At 35.3% G+C, this 22,838-nt stretch overlaps 1 protein-coding gene across 1 annotated transcript; it reads right to left on the bottom strand.

The window, feature by feature from the left end:
* CLPTM1L (CLPTM1 like) lies at positions 1-21,267 on the bottom strand. The gene is made up of 17 exons (XM_015821171.1): positions 21,085-21,267; positions 19,620-19,720; positions 17,498-17,687; positions 16,770-16,915; positions 14,856-14,934; positions 12,967-13,084; positions 11,781-11,875; positions 11,438-11,522; positions 10,109-10,212; positions 8,848-8,913; positions 7,767-7,817; positions 6,084-6,166; positions 5,178-5,212; positions 4,148-4,203; positions 4,007-4,051; positions 3,039-3,154; positions 1-2,149 (listed from the first exon to the last, which is right to left on the bottom strand). Exons 1-17 carry the CDS (start codon positions 21,265-21,267, stop codon positions 2,065-2,067), a joined length of 1,638 nt encoding a protein of 545 aa, XP_015676657.1. The 3' UTR covers positions 1-2,064.
* Between the last annotated feature and the right edge of the window lie 1,571 nt (positions 21,268-22,838).

The following is a 22,838-nucleotide window of genomic DNA, read 5'->3' as shown; positions in this document are numbered from 1 at the left end:
CATGTAAATCACATAGTATTTGCATTGCAAGTCATTTAACCAAGCAATTATATTTTGTAGTTTCCAACATGAGCCAAATAAAATTGTATTAATAATTCTCTCAAGATATTTTATATAGCTGGAATCTTTAAAAAAATTGCATATGGGTGCATCATGACAATATTTCTTCCATTTAATAATTTAAATTCTGCTGTAGATAAATAAATAAAAGTAAAATTAGCAAAATGAAAGCTTGGGAGTTAATTGACACATGGTCAATGAATGTTGATCCAGGCTAAATTAGTGATACTTTAGTCCTATAATCAATGTTAAATTAGTCACTATTTATTTGCTCTATTAATCTGAGTGGGATTGAATATAATAACTACTTTAGACTGGAATCAACTCATTTTCAGTAAACAATCCTAATGATCTAAAACCTGATATTATCTTGAGAACTAAGTGCCAGTAGATTTCTGGAACTCTAGTGTGAAAATACACATGCATATTGAGCAGTATTGAAAGCAAAACCTTTTGGCAATAAAGTTACTACAGTATTAAGCATACTCAAATCTCATTCAAGTCAGTGGCCTTAAGCATGCACAGCTAGGCACAAAATGGGAGCCCTATCTCCTCTCCCCCACCATTTCTTAATGTGGAATACATGACCTCACAGGAACTCTGACTGTTCTCCAGTGTTCTGTATTTGAAAAGTAAAAGGCAATTCCATAGATTAGATGTAACAATTGTATGGGAGTCAATGGGGATTGGTCTTGGAAAAAAAACCAAAACACAGCAGTTCTATTAAAATTCATGCCACAATCTAAATGGTTTTTTAAACTTGCATTTTGAGCATGCTTAAAATATATTTCACATGAAATATAAACATTATTTGATTAATAAACATAGCATCCCAATTTATAAAAAGGCTCATCATAAAAAATTTAAGCCCCTGCACCAAAACAAAACATGGCAATTGGGCAGTTACAATTACCTTACCAGTAGAGTTTGAACTGATTTTCCTTTATGAATTTTTCTTGAGATCTTTATTTTCTACCTGCCTTTTGCTTCAGACCACTCTTCATTATGGTTTATATTATTATAGAATGAAAAAGGTCTACAGTCTCCCTGCCGAAGTATCATTGGCACAATAGTGTGTCATGCAATTATGTATTTACATTCTTCTAAAAACATGTTTTTGACTGAAAATGTAATGACTTCATCTTAGAAAAAAGATCCTATTTAGTGGAATCAGGAAATTCCAATTTTAGGATTGAACAAAAGTATGTGTGTACCAAAAAAATCCATTCCCCAAACTACAGAATACTATTTGCTGCATGTACTTATTTGACTTATGCTAATATATTTTTTTAAAGTTACACGCTTTGCATCCAGGACCAGCTTAGAATGGTTTGAAATATACCATTGAGAGTACATGTTTTCATATGGTTGCTGCCACAACTAGGTTCATATAAGAAGCATAACTGACATCTTTAAAAAAATGAAATGCTCACATCAGGAAATACAGTACAAAATAAGGGGCACAATCCAGCCAATCAAATATTTTAATCCTTATGATTTCAAGGAGTGCGTAAGGAATGTACCCTCCCTAAAATCATAAAAAGGCTGGAACATGCCAAGGATTGGTCCAAAACCTTTTTTACAGAAAGGGTTGAAAGTGAAGGGCAGGTCCTTGTCAGTTTGTTACCTTTTCATAATCATTCACAGTACATTCCTCTTATTCATAAACTGAAGAGAATTTAAATGCATACCCCCTAATGTCAGCTGTTAGAGGGTTCAAGACATTAAGCATAATGGACACAAATATTTATGCAGAAATTGTCAAAGCAATTCAAAATGTTAACCACCTGACAAAAATATTGGCAGCCTTGTTGAAACCCAAATAATAATTAAAAAAAATTCCAAAGGTAATCGTAACATATTTTGGCAATGCAGATGATACAATGTCCATGACATTCTATCCCAAGCTCTGAAGAATACTCATTTGCTTCATCTCTTTATAAAAGTCAAAACAGCATATGCAGCCAGCATCAATCCAAAGAATTTTCTAGTAATATCTTAAAATTATTCTTTGTGGGGTTTTCTTTTCAGCTTCTCTTCATAAGATTCTCCATATTCATTCACTCTGCTCTTATCCACAGGATAAAGCCTTAGGGTTAAAAAGAAATTGTGACATTTTCTTAATCAATGCTTCTGTTTTTTTGCTATTGTTAATACATATATACTTATATGTCTTGAAGTATACAAAGTGATTTGTTAAAACTTGTTGTGGTCTAGCTAAAATATGCTGCAAATGACCAATGCTATGTTGCTACTGTAAGCAAGGAATGTTGCATGTGAAGCAAGTATGATTAAAGTCAGTAAATTAGTCTTTCTTTATCCTATCAAAGACATAATGTAAAAGCCTTGAATGACTAACGTCATGCCAAGTACTGGTGGTCAGTATTTATAGGTCCATTTCTTAACCTCCACTGCATATAGTAGATGGTGGCGTGGAATGCAAGAGAAATATTTGGCATACCACATGAATTAATGAATGGAGTGAAAGAAAAATTGTTAGGCTATGTCTCTAACATTGTTATCTAAATAGAACAATGTAATATATTTGAATGATGGTGCCTGAAGTGGAGTTGGTTTGATGAAAACAGGAATGGAAATGAAAGTGGTTATTAGGAATAAAAAAAAATCTAAAAATATATTTTAGAAGGCTAAGTGTCAGCTAGACTGTTGAGGATATGTATGAGAATAGGAATTCATAAGTTGACAGCTGAATGTTACACTTTGCTGAATTGTGATAATGAATGGGGAAAATTGTGCAGCATTCTGGATGAATAATTATTTGATCGCGTCAATGAAGGTTTTGTGAAAAATGGATTATGAAAAGAGACAAAGAGATGAAAGAAACTACAATACACAATCAATACACAATTTTCTCAACCATGCATGATATACAAGACATACCTATATTTTCTCCTGGTAGAAGAACTAACACTAACCATCTAACTAATGAGAAGAAATGTAAAGAAAAAAAAGCGTACCATCTTTGGTAAAGGTACACCAAGAACACCACATCATCTCTAAAGCAAGCCAGCCGATGAGATGTTGGCATTGTAATAATAAATGCAAAAATATCATCAATGAATGTGTTGAACGCCTGTAAGTAAGAGACAAGAGGATGCAGCTTCTTTAATGGCATGTAAATAATGTGTTACTTAAAATAAAAAAAAATCAAGCAAATCAATTGTTTTTGATGACACAATATTTAAACAGAATGGCTGAATTGAAGGTAAAAAGAATGTCAATTTAAAGTTACAGAGGGTCCTTTTCTCCAATAATGAAAAATGTAGGTTAAATCTAGAACAAGCGAAACCCATATGCAACATCTAAATGATTTTGTAACTTATTAAAAATATTCTTAGTAGGATAGGCTCATAACTCGACAAGCTGACTCATTCAACTTGCGAGCCATAAGGTAGGTAGCCAAGTGCTTGATGTCTTCTCCCCACTTTACAAATGCAACTCCAAGGCAGGTCCCAAAACACTGGGCTTTGACTGACCTGATGGGCTAAATAATATTGCAATTATTAGAGATGCTAATGCCATTATTAATTATGCATGATTAATGTAATGTAATGTAAGCACTGTGCTTACAAGTCATGTCAACACCACCTTGAGATTCCTGTGCATATGGCCAAAAGCTCCTCCAAGTGTAGCTTTTCATTCTAAGCTGGTCTTCCTAGGAGTCTTAAATCTAAAAGTACTTATTAGGGAAACAGAAATAAAACTGTCCCAATTATTTGTTTCAAATCAAGCTATGGACTTTACAATGAATGTAAGACTTGATGGTTCTCTATATAAACTATACTATCAGAGTTATTGCCTAGTAACTTTGTGGAATAGTTTTTGGTAGTACCAGGCTGGCAAATAAAATCCCAACTGTAGCTTGATTTTCAAGTAATAACTAATGGCTCAGCAGCATAAATCTTAAGAAGCAAAATTAACTTGCCTTGTAGGTAAATGCTTTCCATGGCAAATGTGCAACAGATTTCATCTGGAAAGAAAGAAAACAAGAAGGTCACAAAATATATATTAAAAATAGTGAAGGTTGGATTAAATAAATTAAATAATGGGTTCAATTGTTAATTACCTTATAATTTACAAAAAGCTGTGGCAACATAAATAGAAATCCAAAAGCATACACTCCTGTTGGGGAAAAAACACATTGATTGTTGGTGTTATAGAACAAAAATAAATATCCATTTTTATTTCCTCCTGCTTTTAAACAGCAGAAGACACTAAGTGCAGTGCAATTTAATACTGAGCTTTTATTTCAATTTAGGTTCTCACCCTCTCTTATACTGTAGTTCATTCTAGAAATTTAAAATGCATTTGTAAAAATGCATAAGAACCCTACAAAATTGTAATTACAGATGCATTCCATTAATATTTGAAGAGATATTAAATGGCAAACTGTGCGTGTTGTGTGTGTATGTGTGTGTGTGTATGAGAGATTTGTAGAGCCATCCAGATTATATACATACATACATTAAGAATTCAGCTTGATATGAAATAGACTTTACTTTATAATGAATTAGTATAAATGTACGGCTAAGAAATAGGAAAAAAGTAGTCTGTTTTGTTCTACCAGTAGCAAATTTAAAACTGAAATTACAGGAGCAGCATTTCAGCTTTATTCTATCTCTTGTAGTCTGATACCAGCCTAATATATTAACTTGTAGACAGTTAATGCAAATAAACAAAATGGCTTGTGATCTTAGCACGCATATGTGGATAGTTCCTTTTCCAGATCTGGCTGCCTCTGCTGCTATCCAACTAGAGCAGGGTGTGCGTCATCCGGAAGCCGCGCCCACCCCAATGCCAGCAATGGCAAAACCGTCCCGATATGTTGCGTGATGTCATATGACGTCACGAGTTTGACATATCTGCACTAGAGCATCCCAGGACGTAATACTGGAATTGATCTAAATCAAGCTGGATTATATCTGTGGTTTCCCCCCCCCCCACTAAATATGCTCTGAAGCAATGTATGATAGCAAGAATTCAAGTACAGCTATTTATAAACACCCACTTCCAAAAATACCATGCCTCAGCAACTTCTTTTGAAAATACTTTTAAAGAACTAGATTTAAAGAAAAGCAGTAAAAACTCACACTTACCATTGACAAAACTATTAATCAACCATGAATACCAGCTTATGAAAAAGAAAGGGAGAGCATTATTTTCATTACTGATCATTTAAAAAAAAACAACAGAACAATTAGCACATAAATGTCTTTCCTCGCTCCAGTTTTTCTGTGCACTTCATATAAAGCACATGCAAATCAAGTCATCTACACACATAGACACAGATGTACTGAATATATGGCATAGAACTGGAAGTCAAGTACAATATTTTTAATATATAAAAGTACAATATATTACAACTTCCCACCACTTTAGCCAAAATATTTACATAAGTAATACAAAGAGAATGGTAAATCAAAGTAAATGAGAACAAAAAGTAAAAATAAATTAAAATTAATATAGAACTATTTATGTTCATATTTATATACTGGCAGCCTCAGTCATCTGCACTGATAGATGGTATCTGAGAAAGAAGGCATCTCAACTTTAAAAAAAAGCCCCTCCATTTTTTTAACATTTGCAAAAGTTAGTTGTTTAGATATAATTAGTTTAAGAAATTCCTGACAATTAGTTGAATTTAGCTTTAAGCCAGAAAAATCTTAAAAAGTTGCAATAAGTATTGACCCAATGTTGCACAAGCAAGGTTTATGTTTATTAGCATTTCATCCATGCTTATTCCTGTAATGACCATTTTCTGATTTGGCAGCTTCAGAAAAGAAGTTGTAGGATTTGCCATTGACTTTTGATAGAAAGATTTAGAAGGCTTTGATTAGAAAAGGCAGTGTTAATTCTGAGAAAGAAGCATTATAAGTTATAAGAGGACAGCTGTTGAAAGTAGACATTTTTGAACACTGTAGGATTTTTTTATTTATACTACCAAAAAAGTAACATAAATCTTATCATGCCTTAGATTTTTAAAGCAGCGAATAACAGCTTACCTTTTGTACTTGATATTCAACAAAGAATAAATTGCACCTCCAATACACAATGGATATAGCAAGTATGACAAATATTTCATAGCCTGAGAGAGAGAAAAAATAAAACTACATATAAGTATTCATCGTTTTTTTCAAATGGCCTCACCTTTATAACAGCATTAGAACAGCACTTCTACAGAATAATTTGCTATCCTGAGAGGTAAAGGCTGATGCATATTTGGATTCCAAGATCCAACATTCAATGAACTACCGTATTTTCCGGTGTATAAGACGACTGGGCGTATAAGACGACCCCCGACTTTTGAGAAGATTTTCAGGGTTTAGAAAGTCGTCTTATATGCCGGAAAATACGGTACATCAAATTCACATATCTTGGTAAGTAAAAACTGGGCAAAAAGAGACCTCATTAGAATAAAATCTGAGCATTTCAGCCAGTTCTTCCATCTCAGTATAGTAAGATGGAAGTTTTGTAAACTTCAATATAAAAGACCAAGAAGGCAGAATACCATTATTTAGAATTAAAAAAAAATACATTTTCCATGCAGTACTAAATATTTAAATGCATCAAAGGTTCTACCCACAGAACCAAAATTAGAAGGAAAAGACCATCATTTTTCAAACAGGTATATTTTTATAAAGAAATAACTTGAATCAAATTTAGTTTCTGTGCTGGTGTTAACCACAATTTTTAAAGTTTAGCCCTTAAATGACTAGAAAAATGGACATGATCCTAGGACTAGAAAAATGTTTGTCCTCCTACTTTATACCTAGACAGCAATCAGCAAGAATTGCTAAAGCTATTGTTATTAGTAGTTTTTAACTTTTCCTTTTTTGACATTTTGATTGGTTCAGAATTGTAACTGCCTGGCACTTAGTGTAGATACTAACACTGGATTATAATCCTCTGGATAATTAATCATTAAGATCCAAATCTTCCTTTATGGGTTAGTTCAGATACTTTTCAACAGGAAGCCATATTAAAAAACTGACCTTGGAATTCTATCTGGAAAAGGTAAATTATTTTTTGTAGATATCACTATTGATTTTTCATCACTACAGAATTCTTTCGATACAACAATTTCATGAAGTTGCTCTAACTCTTGTAGGATGACAATTTAATTGTCCAATAGAGTATGTTAGGCTACTCGTATGTTCAAGAGCACTAGAATAAGATGCCATCATTACAGATAGTCCTCAACTTACAGCCATCCATTTAGTGACTTTCAGGTTATAAAGGCATTGAAAAAGTGACAATCATTTTTCACACTTACAACTATTGCAGCTTCCCATGGTCATGTGATCAAAATTCAGTTGCTTGGCAACCGGCATGTATTTTTGACGGGGTCACGTGATTTCCTACTGTGACCTCCTGACAAGCAAAGTCAATGGGGAAGCCAGATTCACTTAACAACCATGTTACTAACTTAACAACTACACTGATTTATTTAACAACTGTGGCAAGAAAGGTTATAAAATGGGGCAAGATTCACTTAACAACTGTCTTGCTTAGCAAAGAAATGTTGGGCTAATTGTGGTCATAGCCCGAGGACTGCCTTTATAGTAAAAAAGCATACTTTACTGCTTCTCAGTTTGATTCTGTAGTCAACTCAGTACAGATCTTTAGCATTAAAAATTTCATAAATCAGTAAACTAAAAATAATTCTAAACATAGGGTTATTTTACCTGAGTATCGTATTCCTCAGTTCTCTTCTCAGACTCAGTAAATGCCCCAAACTACACAGGATACAAGAATTAATCAGTATAAATCATTTTATTTATGATCCCAGACCACTAAAACCCAAATATAAAGTTTAAAATACAGGGGGGGAAAACAAACCTAAAATAGTTAAGACATTACCCAGCGTCTGCAAGCTGGAGCTAGTGCTAAAAATTTGGCAATCTTTGCAGCAGTGGTTCTCAACCTGTGGGTCGGGACCCCATTTGGGGTCGATTAACCATTTCATGGGGGTCGCCAAGCAAGGCTGTCCGCCATTTTTTTTGTCCGCCATTTTTTTCCCCTTTTCCGGCGGGTGCCTTACCTCCCTTGGGTTGGGCCAGCTGGTGGTCGGCCTGCTCCGTCTCTACCGCTTGCCAGCTACGCCTCGGCCAGCGCAGGGGGCGGAACCACGCATGTGCGGCGCTCCCGGGCAGGGAAAGTCCTCGACTTACAACCAGTTGGATAGTCCTCGACTTACGACCGGTTGGGGTCGCGGCATTAAAAAGGTTGAGAACCACTGCTTTACAGTGATTATCTAAGTTAGGTCTTGCAGAAGACATACTGTTAGTTCCTGACCAGAAAGATAATTAAGATTTTGTATAATTGGGTTTATGAGTGCCAGACTCAATGGGTGGTACAATGGTTAGTGTAATAATACATGTATTACTATCTCTGTATTTGAGCAGAAACATATATCATTATTACACGGTAGACATATATATTTGTCTGCAGTCTCCATAATAGGCAGCGTGTTAATTTAAAGTTCATTAAGGCTTTAGTTGTAAAGATTTAATTCCAAAGTGCCATCAGTGTAAAGATTTAATTCCAAAGTGCCAGGTGGTCTAATCACATCTCACTTTGCACAATATCATAGATTAGACACACTACTGTATGCAACCTCTTCCGTTCTGTAGAGAGACAAATTTTGCATATATCTAGTAGCCTAACCCTTTCCAGCCTGCAATATACTTAAATCTATTCAAGATGAAAATCCAAAGTTGTGAACAGATTGAGTAATTCACATAACATTTAAAAAAAATGAAATACCTTTATTGCTGGTATGAGACCACTCCATTCAATTGTCATTTTCAATGCTTTCTTCACTTTCCAAAGCTAGAGGATAAAATGTAAATTCAATATTTTAATGTACTATATTACAAATGTCTCATTGTATAACCTTATTATGATATTTAATTATAACTATACCTGAATTCCTTGGCATTGGCATTTAATCCTAACTTTTGTTAACTATGTTTTGGAAAGAACATGAGTTGTCATGATAGTTTAACAAGGACTGCATAACAGAGAAACCATATACTCAGCTCTGCTGTTTCTGTATATGTGGTTCTACAATAAAATCGAATGTATGATGTTCAGCCTTTAACAAGAGTACTATTGCTTAGGATTTCACTCATTCCAAAAGCAAAAACTTTACATATCAACTCAATTATATTTAACTAACATACAATAAATATTTTCTTTTGGTCTTATTGTCAAACCATAAATATAGAAATCTTAATTTCTCAAATGATTCTTATAAAGCCATTCTACACTTGTTTTTTTCCTCTTAGATGAGATCTATTGTGCAATAAGGTTATTCTATGGGTAGAACATGTAGTTGCAGTTACCTTTGTGACTCTGAAGTTTAGCTAATATAGTTTATAGTATATATTTTATACACACACTTTATACTTATATAAGAAGGCAAGGCTCAAGAGAAAGAGCAAAAGATATCAAGTAAATTAAAGTCTTTCAGATAACTAATACTAAAGACTCAGAGAAAAAATCTAGCACAGAATGTGCCTCAATTGTACGTTTAATTTTAATAAAGCTCTTAAGAAAATGAAGATACACCTAATAGTTTGTGAGTAATGGATGCTGGAAATCCCAATAGCGAAAAAATAGAACCTCTTTGCTCCTGCATCACTCTTGCTTTCTCTGTATGACCAGGAAGTCAGAATTATGCAGAAGAGCAGAAATGACAGCATGTACTGTACAAAATAGGGCTAAATATGCAAATAAAAGATATGCACCCCATTGAACAAATCAAGTAACTGATCTCAGCCAATTTATTTCAGATCTTAGGATGGAATAATTGATATATTGTTCAACTAATTTCCATCATCATTAGTTCAATTTACAAATCAATTTAGAATACAAATCACTTGCAACTAAGCTGGTTCTGACCTATTAAAATAAATTTAATCATGACAGTTTAAATCCTTGCATCCTTACTAAGCTGCTTTGAGAACTGATCTGTCTGTGCTTATACTGTACATATCACATGTAGAGATAAATGACAGCTCACCTCAATCACTGCTCCAATACCAGCTGGAATCAGCACCAATAAGCTTGTTTGTTCATCCAACAGAAAAAGAAATATGATCACAGTACTGAAACATCGCCAGAACACTGCATGAAAAGAGTTCACATTAGTGCACTGCGGATTTTAAAAGACTACATTGGAAAAAAATCTGGATACATTTGAGAAAAATATCTACTTATTTTGAAAAATAATTTAAATTGGAATCACAAATATCATTTTGTTAAACTAGGGTTTTCTAAACAAAACATAACCACATTGCAAAACATACTAACCTAGTTTGCAAACTGTAATGGCTAGCTTTAAACAACGTGCAAAACTAAAACTTATTTTGGCTAGCACAATCAAACCTAAAAGTTTGGATAATTATAGTTCTACATTTCTGCACAAAACCAACTAACAGTATTCAGTATCTAGCATTCTTTAAAACTAGAATAATAAGAAGCACTGAACAGGATGTTAAAATTTGGACCACATCTTAAGGCAAAAATTGTAATCCAACTGCAATTTTTTTTTGCCCATTGTATTTCTTGTTCTAGACATGTTGGCTAATAACTAGATTTTAAAGATGCATTTTTCTAACAAGTTTTTTCTTTCCTAGAAGCAACATAAAAGTAGTGCTGCAAGGAACTAGTAGCAGGGAGGATGGCTACAATGAGGGCATTGCAGTGGAAATGAACCAATGGTTCCCACATAAATAATGATGGGATTTAATAGACCTGAGAATTTGCCTGATTTGGGCTGAATCTCTCATCTTCCACCACTTTGGAATGACAACAATGAAGAACACGATCCTAATGAACAGGATTTGCCATGCCCAGAGTGGAGTGTATTATAATTTTAGAAGCAGTATAAAATTCTGCTTTTAGTAAGCATATATAACATTGAATGAAAGCCTATATGAGTGAAATACATCCTTAGGGAAATAAAATAGTGGAGAGGGACTTTTCACAAAAATCTTTCAGTATATTCTCTGAGACAGCACAAAGAAAGCGGATCAGGACCACAGCATGATACTTTCTGGGGGGGGCCCTGCCATTTAGAACATTCTAGTCTCTGAAGCCTGTTGAGTGACATCTGAAAATACTAGAAAAATCAAATTAAGACAATATTGTTTGACAAGGTTTTAATCTATAGGATTAGTGGAATATTATCTAACTATTGCTATAATCCTTCATATGGGCCCATGTTTTTACAACAACCATTTAGAATGTTGTTTAAAATTTTCAGTTATATTTTCTTGGAGTAAATGGCTGTGTGCCTTGCTAACACTGGAAAATAGCAAGGAAACATGTAGATAAATATGCTATTTACCTGCTTTTGTAGACATGCCAATCATACTCTTCTTTTTCTTCCAGAAGCTGATGTCATTTTTGAATGCAAGGAAATCAAAGAGAAGCTGCAAAATAGCACCACACCATTAACAGTTATCATTGTATAAAAAAAACTAATATAACAACTATTTTAGAGCTGGCACAACCTTGCATCTTACTACAGTTTACTACACTTGATCAGATATAACTGACAATATTTCAGGATACTGGAACAAGGAAAACAGTTTCTTTTTACAGTGTCTTTTTCTCCATCAATAGAATTTTATATTACCTAGATGCATATCAGTATTGTTATTATTGTCTAAAACATATGATCTGCTTACATGGAAAGCTGCAACAAAGAATGTCAAAGCAAGAAAATAGAGGTTTGTGTCCACAAATATTCCCTTTACTTCGTCAGCATCTTTTTCTGAAAAACCTAGAAGAATAAGCAGAATAAATATTTGATCATAAAGATGAAACAAATGTTCCTAGAAATTTAAGTTAAATTTAAAATAATATTTACTATTTTGTAAATACTAAAATATTTCTTGCAAAGCTTTATCATTATCATACAGTATTAGGCAAAAAAAAAATAAAACTTCAATAGCATTTATTTATGCCTTTCCCATTTGCAGACTGACGTTGTCCAAACCAGGAATAGTCTCACTGTACACGTTAGCAGGTGAAAGAAAGCTGGGACGCTTTATAGAGCTTCTTGACTTCAAATTAATTTTCATAATATTGAATCATAAATTCAAAATACAAGTAGTCCTCAGGTTACAACACCAACTGGGACTGGGATTGCTGTTGCTAAAGCACAATGTCATATGATTGCATTGCCTAGGGAGGGCAATCCGGACAATCCCGGTTGCTGTAACCCCGACATACATGGATCATTACATGGGAAGCAGCAGGAGCCCCAAATAAGGAGTGCATATGTGTCATGGGAGGATAAAGGGGTGTCACAGCAGGGTGGGGGAGGCCCTGGGGGACTGGCACAGGCTGCATGTGAGCCAAGAAGGGCTTGGGAGACCTGGTGCAGACTGTACACACATCAAGGGAGGTTGGGGGAGAGTTTGGGAGGCCCATCACAGGCTATGTACAAGCTAAAGGAGGCCTGGGAGAGTGAAGACTATGCATGGGGATGATGCTGCAGGTGGGAATGACTTACTGGAGCAACTTGCAATTTTCCCTGCCAGCTTCCCTATTGACTTTGCTTGTGAGAAGCCAGCAGAGGAAAGTTGCAAATAGTGATTTTGTAATTGCCAGCTGGCCACCTCAGTGCCTGGATCATGGTCACATGACTTCAGGGGTGCTGTGAGGGCTGGAATGTCAGGGACTGGTTATATGTCCATTTGTTCAGCACCATCTTAACTCTGAAGGGTCACTGAATGAATGGATATAAACTGAGGAAAACCTATAAGGATCCAAATTTAAAGAAAAAAAATCATGTGGAATTCCTAATCAAAACCAGTTTATCAAAGGGGCCGCTGTGTTTCCATGAATAATCCAGAAATGGAGGCTTACCAAACTGCTGTAGAGAGTAAACAGCATCTTGCATATGAATCCAAAACCGCAGTTTTCCCAATGATATTTTATCATAGGACACTGTAAGCGGAAGTTCTGTTGTTGAACGGTTTATAATCTGCATTAGGTTAAAACATTTCACAAGATTAATAATAAACTGGATATTACCTTGAAATACCTCTTACCGGTATTAAGAGTTAATAAAAATGGCTAGGTTCTAATTATACATTTTTCCCCAAAATATTCAAAAGAAAAATAATATTATTCATAAATGTTCCTACATAATATTTATGAAATCAGTGTTGCTTAAGTGTTATTTTGCAAATAATAATTGTATCATTTCTGGTAGAAATTATATTTAAATTATTTAAACTTCACCAAAGAATAAGAGAACAACTAAATATAAGGAACAATTCAGTGTATTTTGTAAAAACCCTTCCATCCATCCATGCATCCATTCCTTCAGCTGCCAACTCATGCATAGCTTACAAGGATTAAAACAGTTTAAAATAACAAACACATGGCCATGTCATGGGGGGGGGGGGAAATCCACAAAAAAGGAAGAATGTGTTCAGATTCAATAATAGGCTCATATATATTTAAGCCCTTGCCCAGTGCCTGAGGGGAGAGATAGGCTTGGGGGTGTCCTTTTGAAGGACGGCAGAATCAGGACTGGACAGATCTTGGGGTTCGGGGGAGGCGGGTAAAGATGAGAACTTTAATTCACAATTTCCTAAAGCCATGTTTTTAATACTATACATTTCTTGTTATTTTAACCTGCACTATACAATAAGCATTCAAAAATAAGCACATCATTAAAACAATTTTCCCATGAAGAAAATGTATGTTTTGGACTTTTTCACTTAGAAAAGGGACAGCTATTGGGTGCGGGAGGCTATGAAATTAGCATAAACATAGGTTTTTTTAAATCTCCCTTTCATATAAATGACTGTATGAGCCAAGATTAATCAAAATTTTGACATAAGGTGCATAGATACACTATGGAATTCAATGCCAAAGATTTATTAGTCTGGGATCACAAATAAATATTTTTATTTGCATACCAGTGTTGTGGTACTTGCCAACTCAAACTTTAATGGCAATAAGGTACCAACAAAGGTAGTTAGCTTTCCTATATAAAATGCTAGAAAAAATTGGAATAAATCCTGTTGCCCTTATATGCTATTGTGGAGTTTTCACTTAACATTTGGACTAGTTATAATATGACAGTAGCACACTCAGACTGAGTGTCCTATTTCATAGGTTTACACTTATAAAGTTCCTCTTGCACATATTCTACTGTACAAAAGAAAGATTAGCTATAAAATATTTTCACTTTGTAGGAATATGTTCAATGAGAGAAACAGATTACTATTGGGGCATGTGGATACTGAATTAGAAGAGACTCATGAAAAAATAATTTTATATATGGTAACAGCAGCAAGATTATATGGACAAAGATGGAATGGTATTGAAACTCTCACAATGGAGGAAGGGATAGTAAAGCTCTCAGAATTAGCAGAAATGGCAGAACTGCCCTGTGAGATAAGAGAGAAAACAAGAGCTTTTTTAAAAAACTGGAACCCTTTTAGTGACTTTTTTTAAAAAAAAAAAGAAGAAAAAAGTGAAATATTTTATGGATTTAATGATTGCAAAATATGAGAATTAAATATCGGCTGAAGGGATTTCTGGAGAAGATAAAAAGGAGGGGAGATGATGGGTTTATCAATATCTATTAAAGAAAAGGTCAGAAGTCATTATTTTTTCATAACTTTTATTTTCTTTCCTTGTGCTCATTTTTACATTTGTCATTTGCTTTATATAAAATTATTAACAAAGATAGAGAAGCAGACTATTTAATTTTTAAAAAAATCACAACTGCTACTTACCATTAAATCTTTCACTCTGTTGCTCAGCTGATCAATAAATAATATTGGAAGATAATGCACTGTCTTGCCCAACTGTATCCTGCATTTTTAAAAAATATTTATTATAAATATATCCGTTTTTGACACAAAGATTTCCATCCTAAATAAATAATTTTACAACATGTGTCTTTCAGAAACAGGTGTCCTCGTATATCCTATATTGTGTAAGAAGTTTTTAGATTGAACATATACAGGTAGTTGCTCTTATACAATGACCATTTATTCAGGTTCAAAGTTAAAACAGTGTTGAGTGAGCAGACTGACAACTGGTCCCTGAAGATTCAGCTGTCACAGCATCCTTGCAATAATGTGATTGTGATTTGAGCACTTGGCAACCAGCACACATTTACAAAGGCAGTGTCCAGCAGCCAAGTGATTGCCCCTTTGCAACCTTCACACGTGGTTTCTGATGATCAAAGTCAATGGGGAAGTCGCAAGTTGTGGGTACATGATGGCTTATTGACCTGTTGTTATTCACTTAATGACTGCAGCTGGAATTGAACTGCCATCATAAACTGGGTGTGGTCACGTGATTTTTCATTTTAGGACATTTTATGATTTCATTTAATGACAAAGTTGCTGCTCCCAACTGTGGTTACTGAGGACCACCAGTTCAGATAATCCTCAATTTACAACAGCTTGTTTAGTGACCGTTACAACGGCACTGAAAAAAATGACTTATGACCATTTTTCACATTTATGACCGTTGTAGCATCCCCATGGTCACGTGATTTACATTCGTATGCTTGACAACTGGTTTATATTTATGACCATCTTTTGCGACCTTTTGAATAAGCAACGTTAATGGGGAAGCCAGATTCATTTAACAACCATGTTACTAATTTAACCACTGCAGTGACTCATTTAACAAATGTGGCAAGAAAAGTCGTAAAATGGGAAAAAACTCACTTAACAAATGTCTCACCTAGCAACATAAATTCTGGACTCAATTGTGGTCATAAGTTGAGGACTATCTGTACTTAGTTGTTCCAGTTTTTGGACCAAAAAAGGAATTTTCTATCTGGATCAGTATATGTGGAAAGTATGAATATGGCAATGAGGTCTGAGAGACAGCTGTTTTCATAAGAGACCTGATTTTACGTTCCTTGTTAAACATATCCTCTTGCAAGCAAATAGTGGAAGCTTTACATCAGTGTTTCTCAACCTTGACAATTTTAAGGCATGTGGACTTCAACTCCCAGAATTCCACATGCCTTAAAATTGTCAAGGTTGAGAAACACTGCTTTACATAGTTTAGTATGGAATAAACTCTCAGTTTACATTAAGCGATGCAATCATTTTTTATACATATCCCAACTTCTTTCAAGTTGCTCAAGGCAACATACAAGATACTATTCTTTTTTTTTAATCACCAACATCTGAAGTAGTTTAGAGGAAGAAATATGTCATGCTTAAGGCTGTTTGAAATCTGGAAAGCTTAATAACTAATCAAAGGTTTGAATATAAATCTTTATGGCTGAATAAATAATATAATTATCTTACTACTATGCTAGGCAGCAATAGTTTGGGTTAGCTTCAAAGCCCCCTAAAGCAATACAATTGCTTTCGAAGACTAAGTCATTTGAAAAGTAATCTGAAAATGAAAAATGTATTGTAACAGCAGCATTTCCCAATTTTGGCATCTTCTGGCTTAACGTATCTGGAGATTGTCCAAGTTAGGAAGGCTGCACTATTTTATTTCAATTGCTACTTTGCACACATGTTGCCCAGAGACAGGATCTTGGAGGCTGGAGAAACAAAAAGATGGGCCCTCAGTGGTAAAATACTATTTGCCCTTGTTGAAAGTCATGATATTAAAGACAATTTTTTTATCCTATGTGGACTTTACCAGAAGCAAAATTATTATTAGCTTACATTTTCATATATCTGTGTACATCAGCTGGGAGAGAGGATCCATCAAAGACAAAGTCTTCCACCATAACATTTAAAGTCAATCTAGACCTCCAGTGTGACACAGGCTCATCTAGGGCAAAATTCTGCTTTTTTTCTGCTTCAATTTGCTATTTAATGAAGAAAAAATAAATAAAAATGTAAACAAGATTTAGTATGACTTTGCAAACACATGTGCTTGCAACAACAGAACAAAACTATCATTTTAGTTATTATTTAAACACTAAAATCACTTATCACTAAATTTTTCCTTGCATCATCCCTCTAGATAAATATTACATTTGAGGGGAAAACTCAAAATCACAGTAACAGAGGAATCACTTTACAAACTTCTATAAAGAGAAGCAAAAACTCAAAATACATTTTTAAAAATCAAAATAAAGCAGATATTGAATTGGCAGGTTCAGGATAGATGTGAGAAAGAATTAACTTGAGTACATTTTGTTACTATCGAAGGAAGCATGTTTTTTCTAAATTGAATACAGAAAGAAAATGATAGAAACCACTGTGATATTTCACAGAAAATCTCTGCCCTGTTTTGAATGGTTCATGATCTAAGCAAGGTGATTTGTAGCTTACAGAAATAAAAAAACACCCAAATTCCTATGAACAATACATCAATTTATTTCATTTGTTGATCTTTTAGATTTCAAAAATCCCCCCCCCCTCCAAACAGGGGAAAATAATCTCACCTGGGTGATAGATTGTCCTGTAAGAAGATTGATTTCCTCTGGTTTAGGTACCATGTACGTAGTGAGAGGGCTTACTATATGCACTTGCTTGCCATCATGCCAAGGCAGAATTCCAGCATGATGAAGAAATATGTAGGCATATAATGTCCCATTATTTCTTGTTTTCTTTGGTACAGAAACATTAACTGTTCTAAAAAAAAAATAGAACATAGTTTATAAAAATGCTTAAACTTGGTCATAGAAATAGGGTAAGTTCATATCTGTTTAATTCCAAAAGTGAATCACTAGCATTTTAAATGTCACCAATAGACTTTTCTTCCTTATTTGAAAACTTTCATAATTAGGGTTGAAGTATTTTATAGACATTGCTAAAGTAACAATCACAATTTAGCTTAGATTTTAATTAAGCATCAGTGGGAGCTGGGCAGCAAATAGATTTAATAAATAATAATCATGTCACATAACACCCCAGATTTAATTGTCTAAAAGAAAAACAAAAATGTGGCAGTACCTGGAGACAGCAGAATAAAAGAGAAAGAACTGGAGAAAATCACAAAATACAAAGATCTGCAAATAGAAGTAAAATGACTGTCGCAAAAAAAAAACAAAAAACCAAAGGTAGTTCAAGTTCAAGTTTCAAGTTTATTGTATTTATATCCCGCCCTTCTCCTGGTGGACTCAGGGCGGCTTACAGCCAATTAAAAACAGAACAATTGATACAATATACAAAATTAAAACAATTTAAAAGATATATTTAAATAGTAAAAATAGTAAAAATAGTAAGAAGTGCCTTGGGTGCAATCCCAAAACAACTGGAGCACCATTTGAATATCATTGGTATTGACAGTCAATTGCAAAAGGCAGCTATCTTTAACACCATCAAAGAACAACATCTGACTATTCCAGGTCCTTGGGAAGAATTTAATAGGTGGATAAAAATGCCAAACTAAATATCTGGCTGACTGTGCAACAAACCATAATAAATTGAAATATTTTGAAGTCACTAGAATTTCAATTGGGTGAATTTCAAATGGGTGACTTTGGGCCAGTCCCCCTCTCTCAGCCCATCTTACCTCACATGGGTTTTGTTGTGGGGAAAACAGAATGTGGAAGGAGTATTAGATATGCTTGCCATTATTATTTTTACAAATAATAACAGCGAGATTAAGAATGAAAATAAAATTAAAATACATACATTTGCAAGTGCCACATTTGATAAAAGCACAAAATCATTTATAATTCATACAGAGGCAACTTCATGTAACTAACAAACTGAATGGAGTTCCCAAAAACTTATGCCATTTAATAAAATGTGTTAGTTAGTTAGTTTTGATTTTTTTGCCACCGTAGATTAACATGGCTCTCCTCCTACAACTACTGTATTATTTTTTTTGCACTCCAGCAAATACCATGCTCATGGGCCATTACAGTCATCTCCCATTTTATTTAAGTCTTCAAAGAGCTAACAAAAATATAAAACTGCTTTTTCATATAAATAAATGAGAAATAACTGGATGGTAGCAGAGGACTGGAAAAAATAGCTACTTTCACTTTTGAAAGAGACAACAGCAATGCGCTTCTGAGATTTCTGTCAAAGTCTACACTGCATGAGAAGTACTATTTTTCATTTTGTTTCTTGCTTAAGGAACAGTAGTGAAAAAAATTTCTATCCATCCCATGTGATATAGAATTACAACAAGGCAAGAGATAGCAATGAAAATAAAAATAAATTTTGTTATTTAATTATAGAAAGTTTATGGAAAGTTTAAGCAAAATATCATGTGTAAATCCAGAATAACAAATAGATAAACTTAGTATTACACTTCAAGTACACTTACCTTGAAGTAAACCCTATTAACATTAATTAGGCTTATTTCTCATAAATGTGATTAAAACTGAAAGGTCAGATTGTTCTGATATCTTGTAAGCTTTTTGTAATAAAAAGGAAAAAATATGACCTAGATTTTTTTCATGAAATATACTGACCAGTGGGTAATAGGCATTTCTATATGACTTAAACATATGTTAATACAGTCACTAATATAAATAGGGATCAAAATTTGATTTGAAATGGTTACAAAAGAGATCTTTTGAAAAACTGGAACAAATAAATTCAAATTACCTTTCAAATTTAGTTTCAACATCAAAATTGTCCACATTCAAAACCAGGTTAGTGTTATTTTCAGTGCCTATGTTTGAGCGTGTAGTCGTGTAAACACTTAACTGAAACAGAAGAAAGACCATTAATTTTTTGCTATTTTGTTAGACAGCTTAAAGATTCCTGCCTTAATCATTCTTTCTTTTATGTTGAATATCATGTTTCCTCATACACGCTGCCACTAATTTCTCTCACTTCCTCAAAACTGACATGGTTCAGTCTAACTGAAAAAAAAGAGATTTAAAAATGCATACAACTTCCTTCTCCTTATTCATTTGAGCCAAGCCTCATCAAGATGAAAGGAATCCATTATAGTAGTCAATTCACTGTAGTTCAGCAAGCACTTAATAAGTCTCCTATATGTGCCTACTGCAGCTAGAGTGATTGACAAGTAATAAACCATAATATACGCTCCATCTATAACAATCTTTTCAGAAGTGTACAAGTTGTACAGTCTATTCAAATCAAAGATATCCCCCCATCCTTCCTCTAAAAGGTGGGAAAAGATGGGAAAAGAACAAAGCACAAAACATGGAAAAGTTGAAAAAAAATCAATTCCTGAAATCACAAAAGAGAACTGACTAGTGCTTACCAAAATTTGGTGCTCCCTCCAGATTTGATAGAGAAGGAGCAACTACTATAGATTGGAAGCTATATTTAAGTATGCCAATACATGCCCATGTAGTACATCTTTTTGTTTATTGAACATATGTAGTTCAAATTAATGGACCAATGAAGAACATGGAACAACACTGTACTCCCTCAAAGGCTACTATTTTATATAAAAGATACACTATTGTTGTTTCTTATCCATCTATTCCTCCCAGCAATTGCCAGAAAAATCTTACTCTTGGAAGCTAAGTAGAAAAAAAAATGGTACTCTGCTACCATATATTGGAAAAAGGAAAGATGAAAGGCAATATTAAAGTCTGCCATATGGCAAATAGCCATAACTCCCCCATACAATAGGCTAAGCAAATAATAATAATAATAAGCTATTTTCATGGCTAGAGTGATGGGACTCTGTAGACCAGTACACCCCACAACAAGGATCTGGGCAAAGTACTGACATTAACACTGCGCTCTGAGATAATCTGGCTACTTAATGCCTCCTGGGATCATGGGAAGCGACACTGGATTAAATAATCTGTGGAATACTCTAGCAAGGCCCTTCCAATTGCAACGAAAGGGGCTCTTGCTTTATAAATTTCAATTGCAGCACTGATCTTCCATGTTAATTACAGTTTTAAAAAAAAGACAACCAAAATCCGGTCTGTCAAAGTTCACCTGTCCAGTCCAAAGGGGGGGGGGAGAGCAATTATCCCGCTCCGCCCCACCCCACCCAGGAAGCGCCACTGCATCACTGCCAACAATTATTGCTCATTTGCAGGTAGGACTCAGGTGGGAAGAAGGAAAAAGGGAGTCTCACCTGGAGCTTGGGCCGCCGCGCCAGGTAAGGCCGAATGCAGCCGTCGTTGCCTTCGACTTCGTGGACGGCAGCGAGGCAGGGCCGGGTATGGACGATGCCGTACATCACCCAGCAGGTGTGTGCCACGTAGACGGCAAAGAGCCCCACCGCCAGCCCCGTCAGCGAGCTGCGCCTCGGCAGCATCGCCCCCCAAGACCAGCGCCGCGGCCGCCACCGGCATCGACCACCCAGCACAGGCAGCAGCGCACGACACCGAGCGCTCTAACTCCGGGACCGTTGCCCGAGGCGAGCGCGGTCAGCTCCCCAACCGCTTCCCTTCTTCGGATCTCCCTTCTTTCGACAACGGAAATGGAGCGACCGCGCGGAGCGTGCTGGGAAACGTAGTCTCTTAGAGGACAATAGAATCCCCGGATGAGCATTTACAGAAAAAGTCAGCCTACAACGCGAGCGTTCCCACGTGGGGTCAAGTCTCTTGCCTCGCTCCGATCTTAACTTGGCAACTCTGGAGTGCATGCTTTATATGCCAGAAAGGCTCTTTGGAATAATTTTTTAAAAATTTATATGTTTTTAAAGTTATAAAATATTCGACCACTTATAAAATCGTCTCTGCTTTAAACGAGGGTTCCCCCCCCCAAGCCATTAGATGTTGCTGCTCCGTATAGTAGGGGAACTTTTTTTTTCAACCTCGATGTGATAGCTCTAGTTCAGGGGTAGGCAACCTTGGCTCTTTTATGACTCGTGGACTTCAACTCCCAGAATTCCTGAGCCAGCTATGCTGGCTCAGGAATTCTGGGAGTTGAAGTCCACGAGTCATAAAAGAGCCAAGGTTGACTACCCCTGCTCTAGTTAAAAGGGTATTTTTTTCCAACTTTCTTATAGGAAGCATTCCAGAAAGATCTGCCCATTTAGTTTTAGTTTTCTATGGTGTGCTGCGTATTCATAAATCAGAACTCAAATCTGAGTCAGGAAGGTTTTAATATGAGCTGAAGCTGTGGTCTCGCAACGCATTTTAAAAAACAGGTGTATTGTGTCTCAGGTAACACTTCAGTGAAGCTTTGTGGCTTACCGTGTTATCCTAACAGAATCTTCTGGAGCTTACCATAAAATTGTAGTGTGTTGGACATGCTAATATCGTAAATTTAAGCTTAAAATTTAAACAGACACAACTCAAAGATGGCAGTGTTGCTGTAGCTGTGGAGAAGTGAGCAGTCATTGTAGGAGTGGTTCCAATCATTTTAAAGGTTCTGTTTAGCAATTGTCGATTCACCCTCACCATGAGTATGTAGTAGCATATCTTATTTCTAAATCCAATTTGTGACTTAAATATAAATCTTTTGATCTATGTGTAAACTTATTTATGATGAATCATTTATTAGTCTTTGATATAATGTTTAGCTGTGTAACACAAGGCTGAGTCAGAAACCCTCACTAAAGAGTATACATTTTCCATTTTGCAACTCCCTAGTTATGCACTATGCCAGTGATGGCGAACCTTTTAGAGACCGAGTGCCCAAACTGCAACCCAAAACCCACTTATGCATCGTTGGGTGCCGGGTGGGTGTGGCCCATTGGGTGGGTGTGGCCCATTGGGTGAGCGTGGCTGCGGTGGTAACAGCAGACTGGGTGGGATTAAAAAGTTCAATCAATCAATTCCAACTTTGCAAGACCTTTTTTTTCCCGTGAAAAGTTGAAATTGACTGATTGATTGAACCTTTTTTTTTTCCACACGGCAATGAAGATCTAAAGCGAAAAGG

Source organism: Protobothrops mucrosquamatus, unplaced genomic scaffold, assembly GCF_001527695.2.
Source record: "Protobothrops mucrosquamatus isolate PMUCROS unplaced genomic scaffold, P.Mucros_1.0 scaffold1266, whole genome shotgun sequence".
In the NCBI taxonomy this organism is placed as follows: domain Eukaryota; kingdom Metazoa; phylum Chordata; class Lepidosauria; order Squamata; family Viperidae; genus Protobothrops; species Protobothrops mucrosquamatus.
The sequence above is the reverse complement of the archived record's forward strand: the minus strand, read 5'-3'. Positions and strand labels throughout refer to the sequence as shown.

Bases quoted from the DNA above. Each gene is read 5' to 3' on its own strand.
- CLPTM1L (XM_015821171.1), bottom strand. From the start codon at position 21,267: ATGCTGCCGAGGCGCAGCTCGCTGACGGGGCTGGCGGTGGGGCTCTTT. The intron at 11,523-11,780 runs GTAAGCAGATCA...GCTATTTTGCAG, and splicing joins TCTTTGTTGCAGCTTTCCAT to CTTCTCTTTGATTTCCTTGC. The intron at 4,204-5,177 runs GTAAGTGTGAGT...TTTCCCCAACAG, and splicing joins GATTAATAGTTTTGTCAATG to GAGTGTATGCTTTTGGATTT.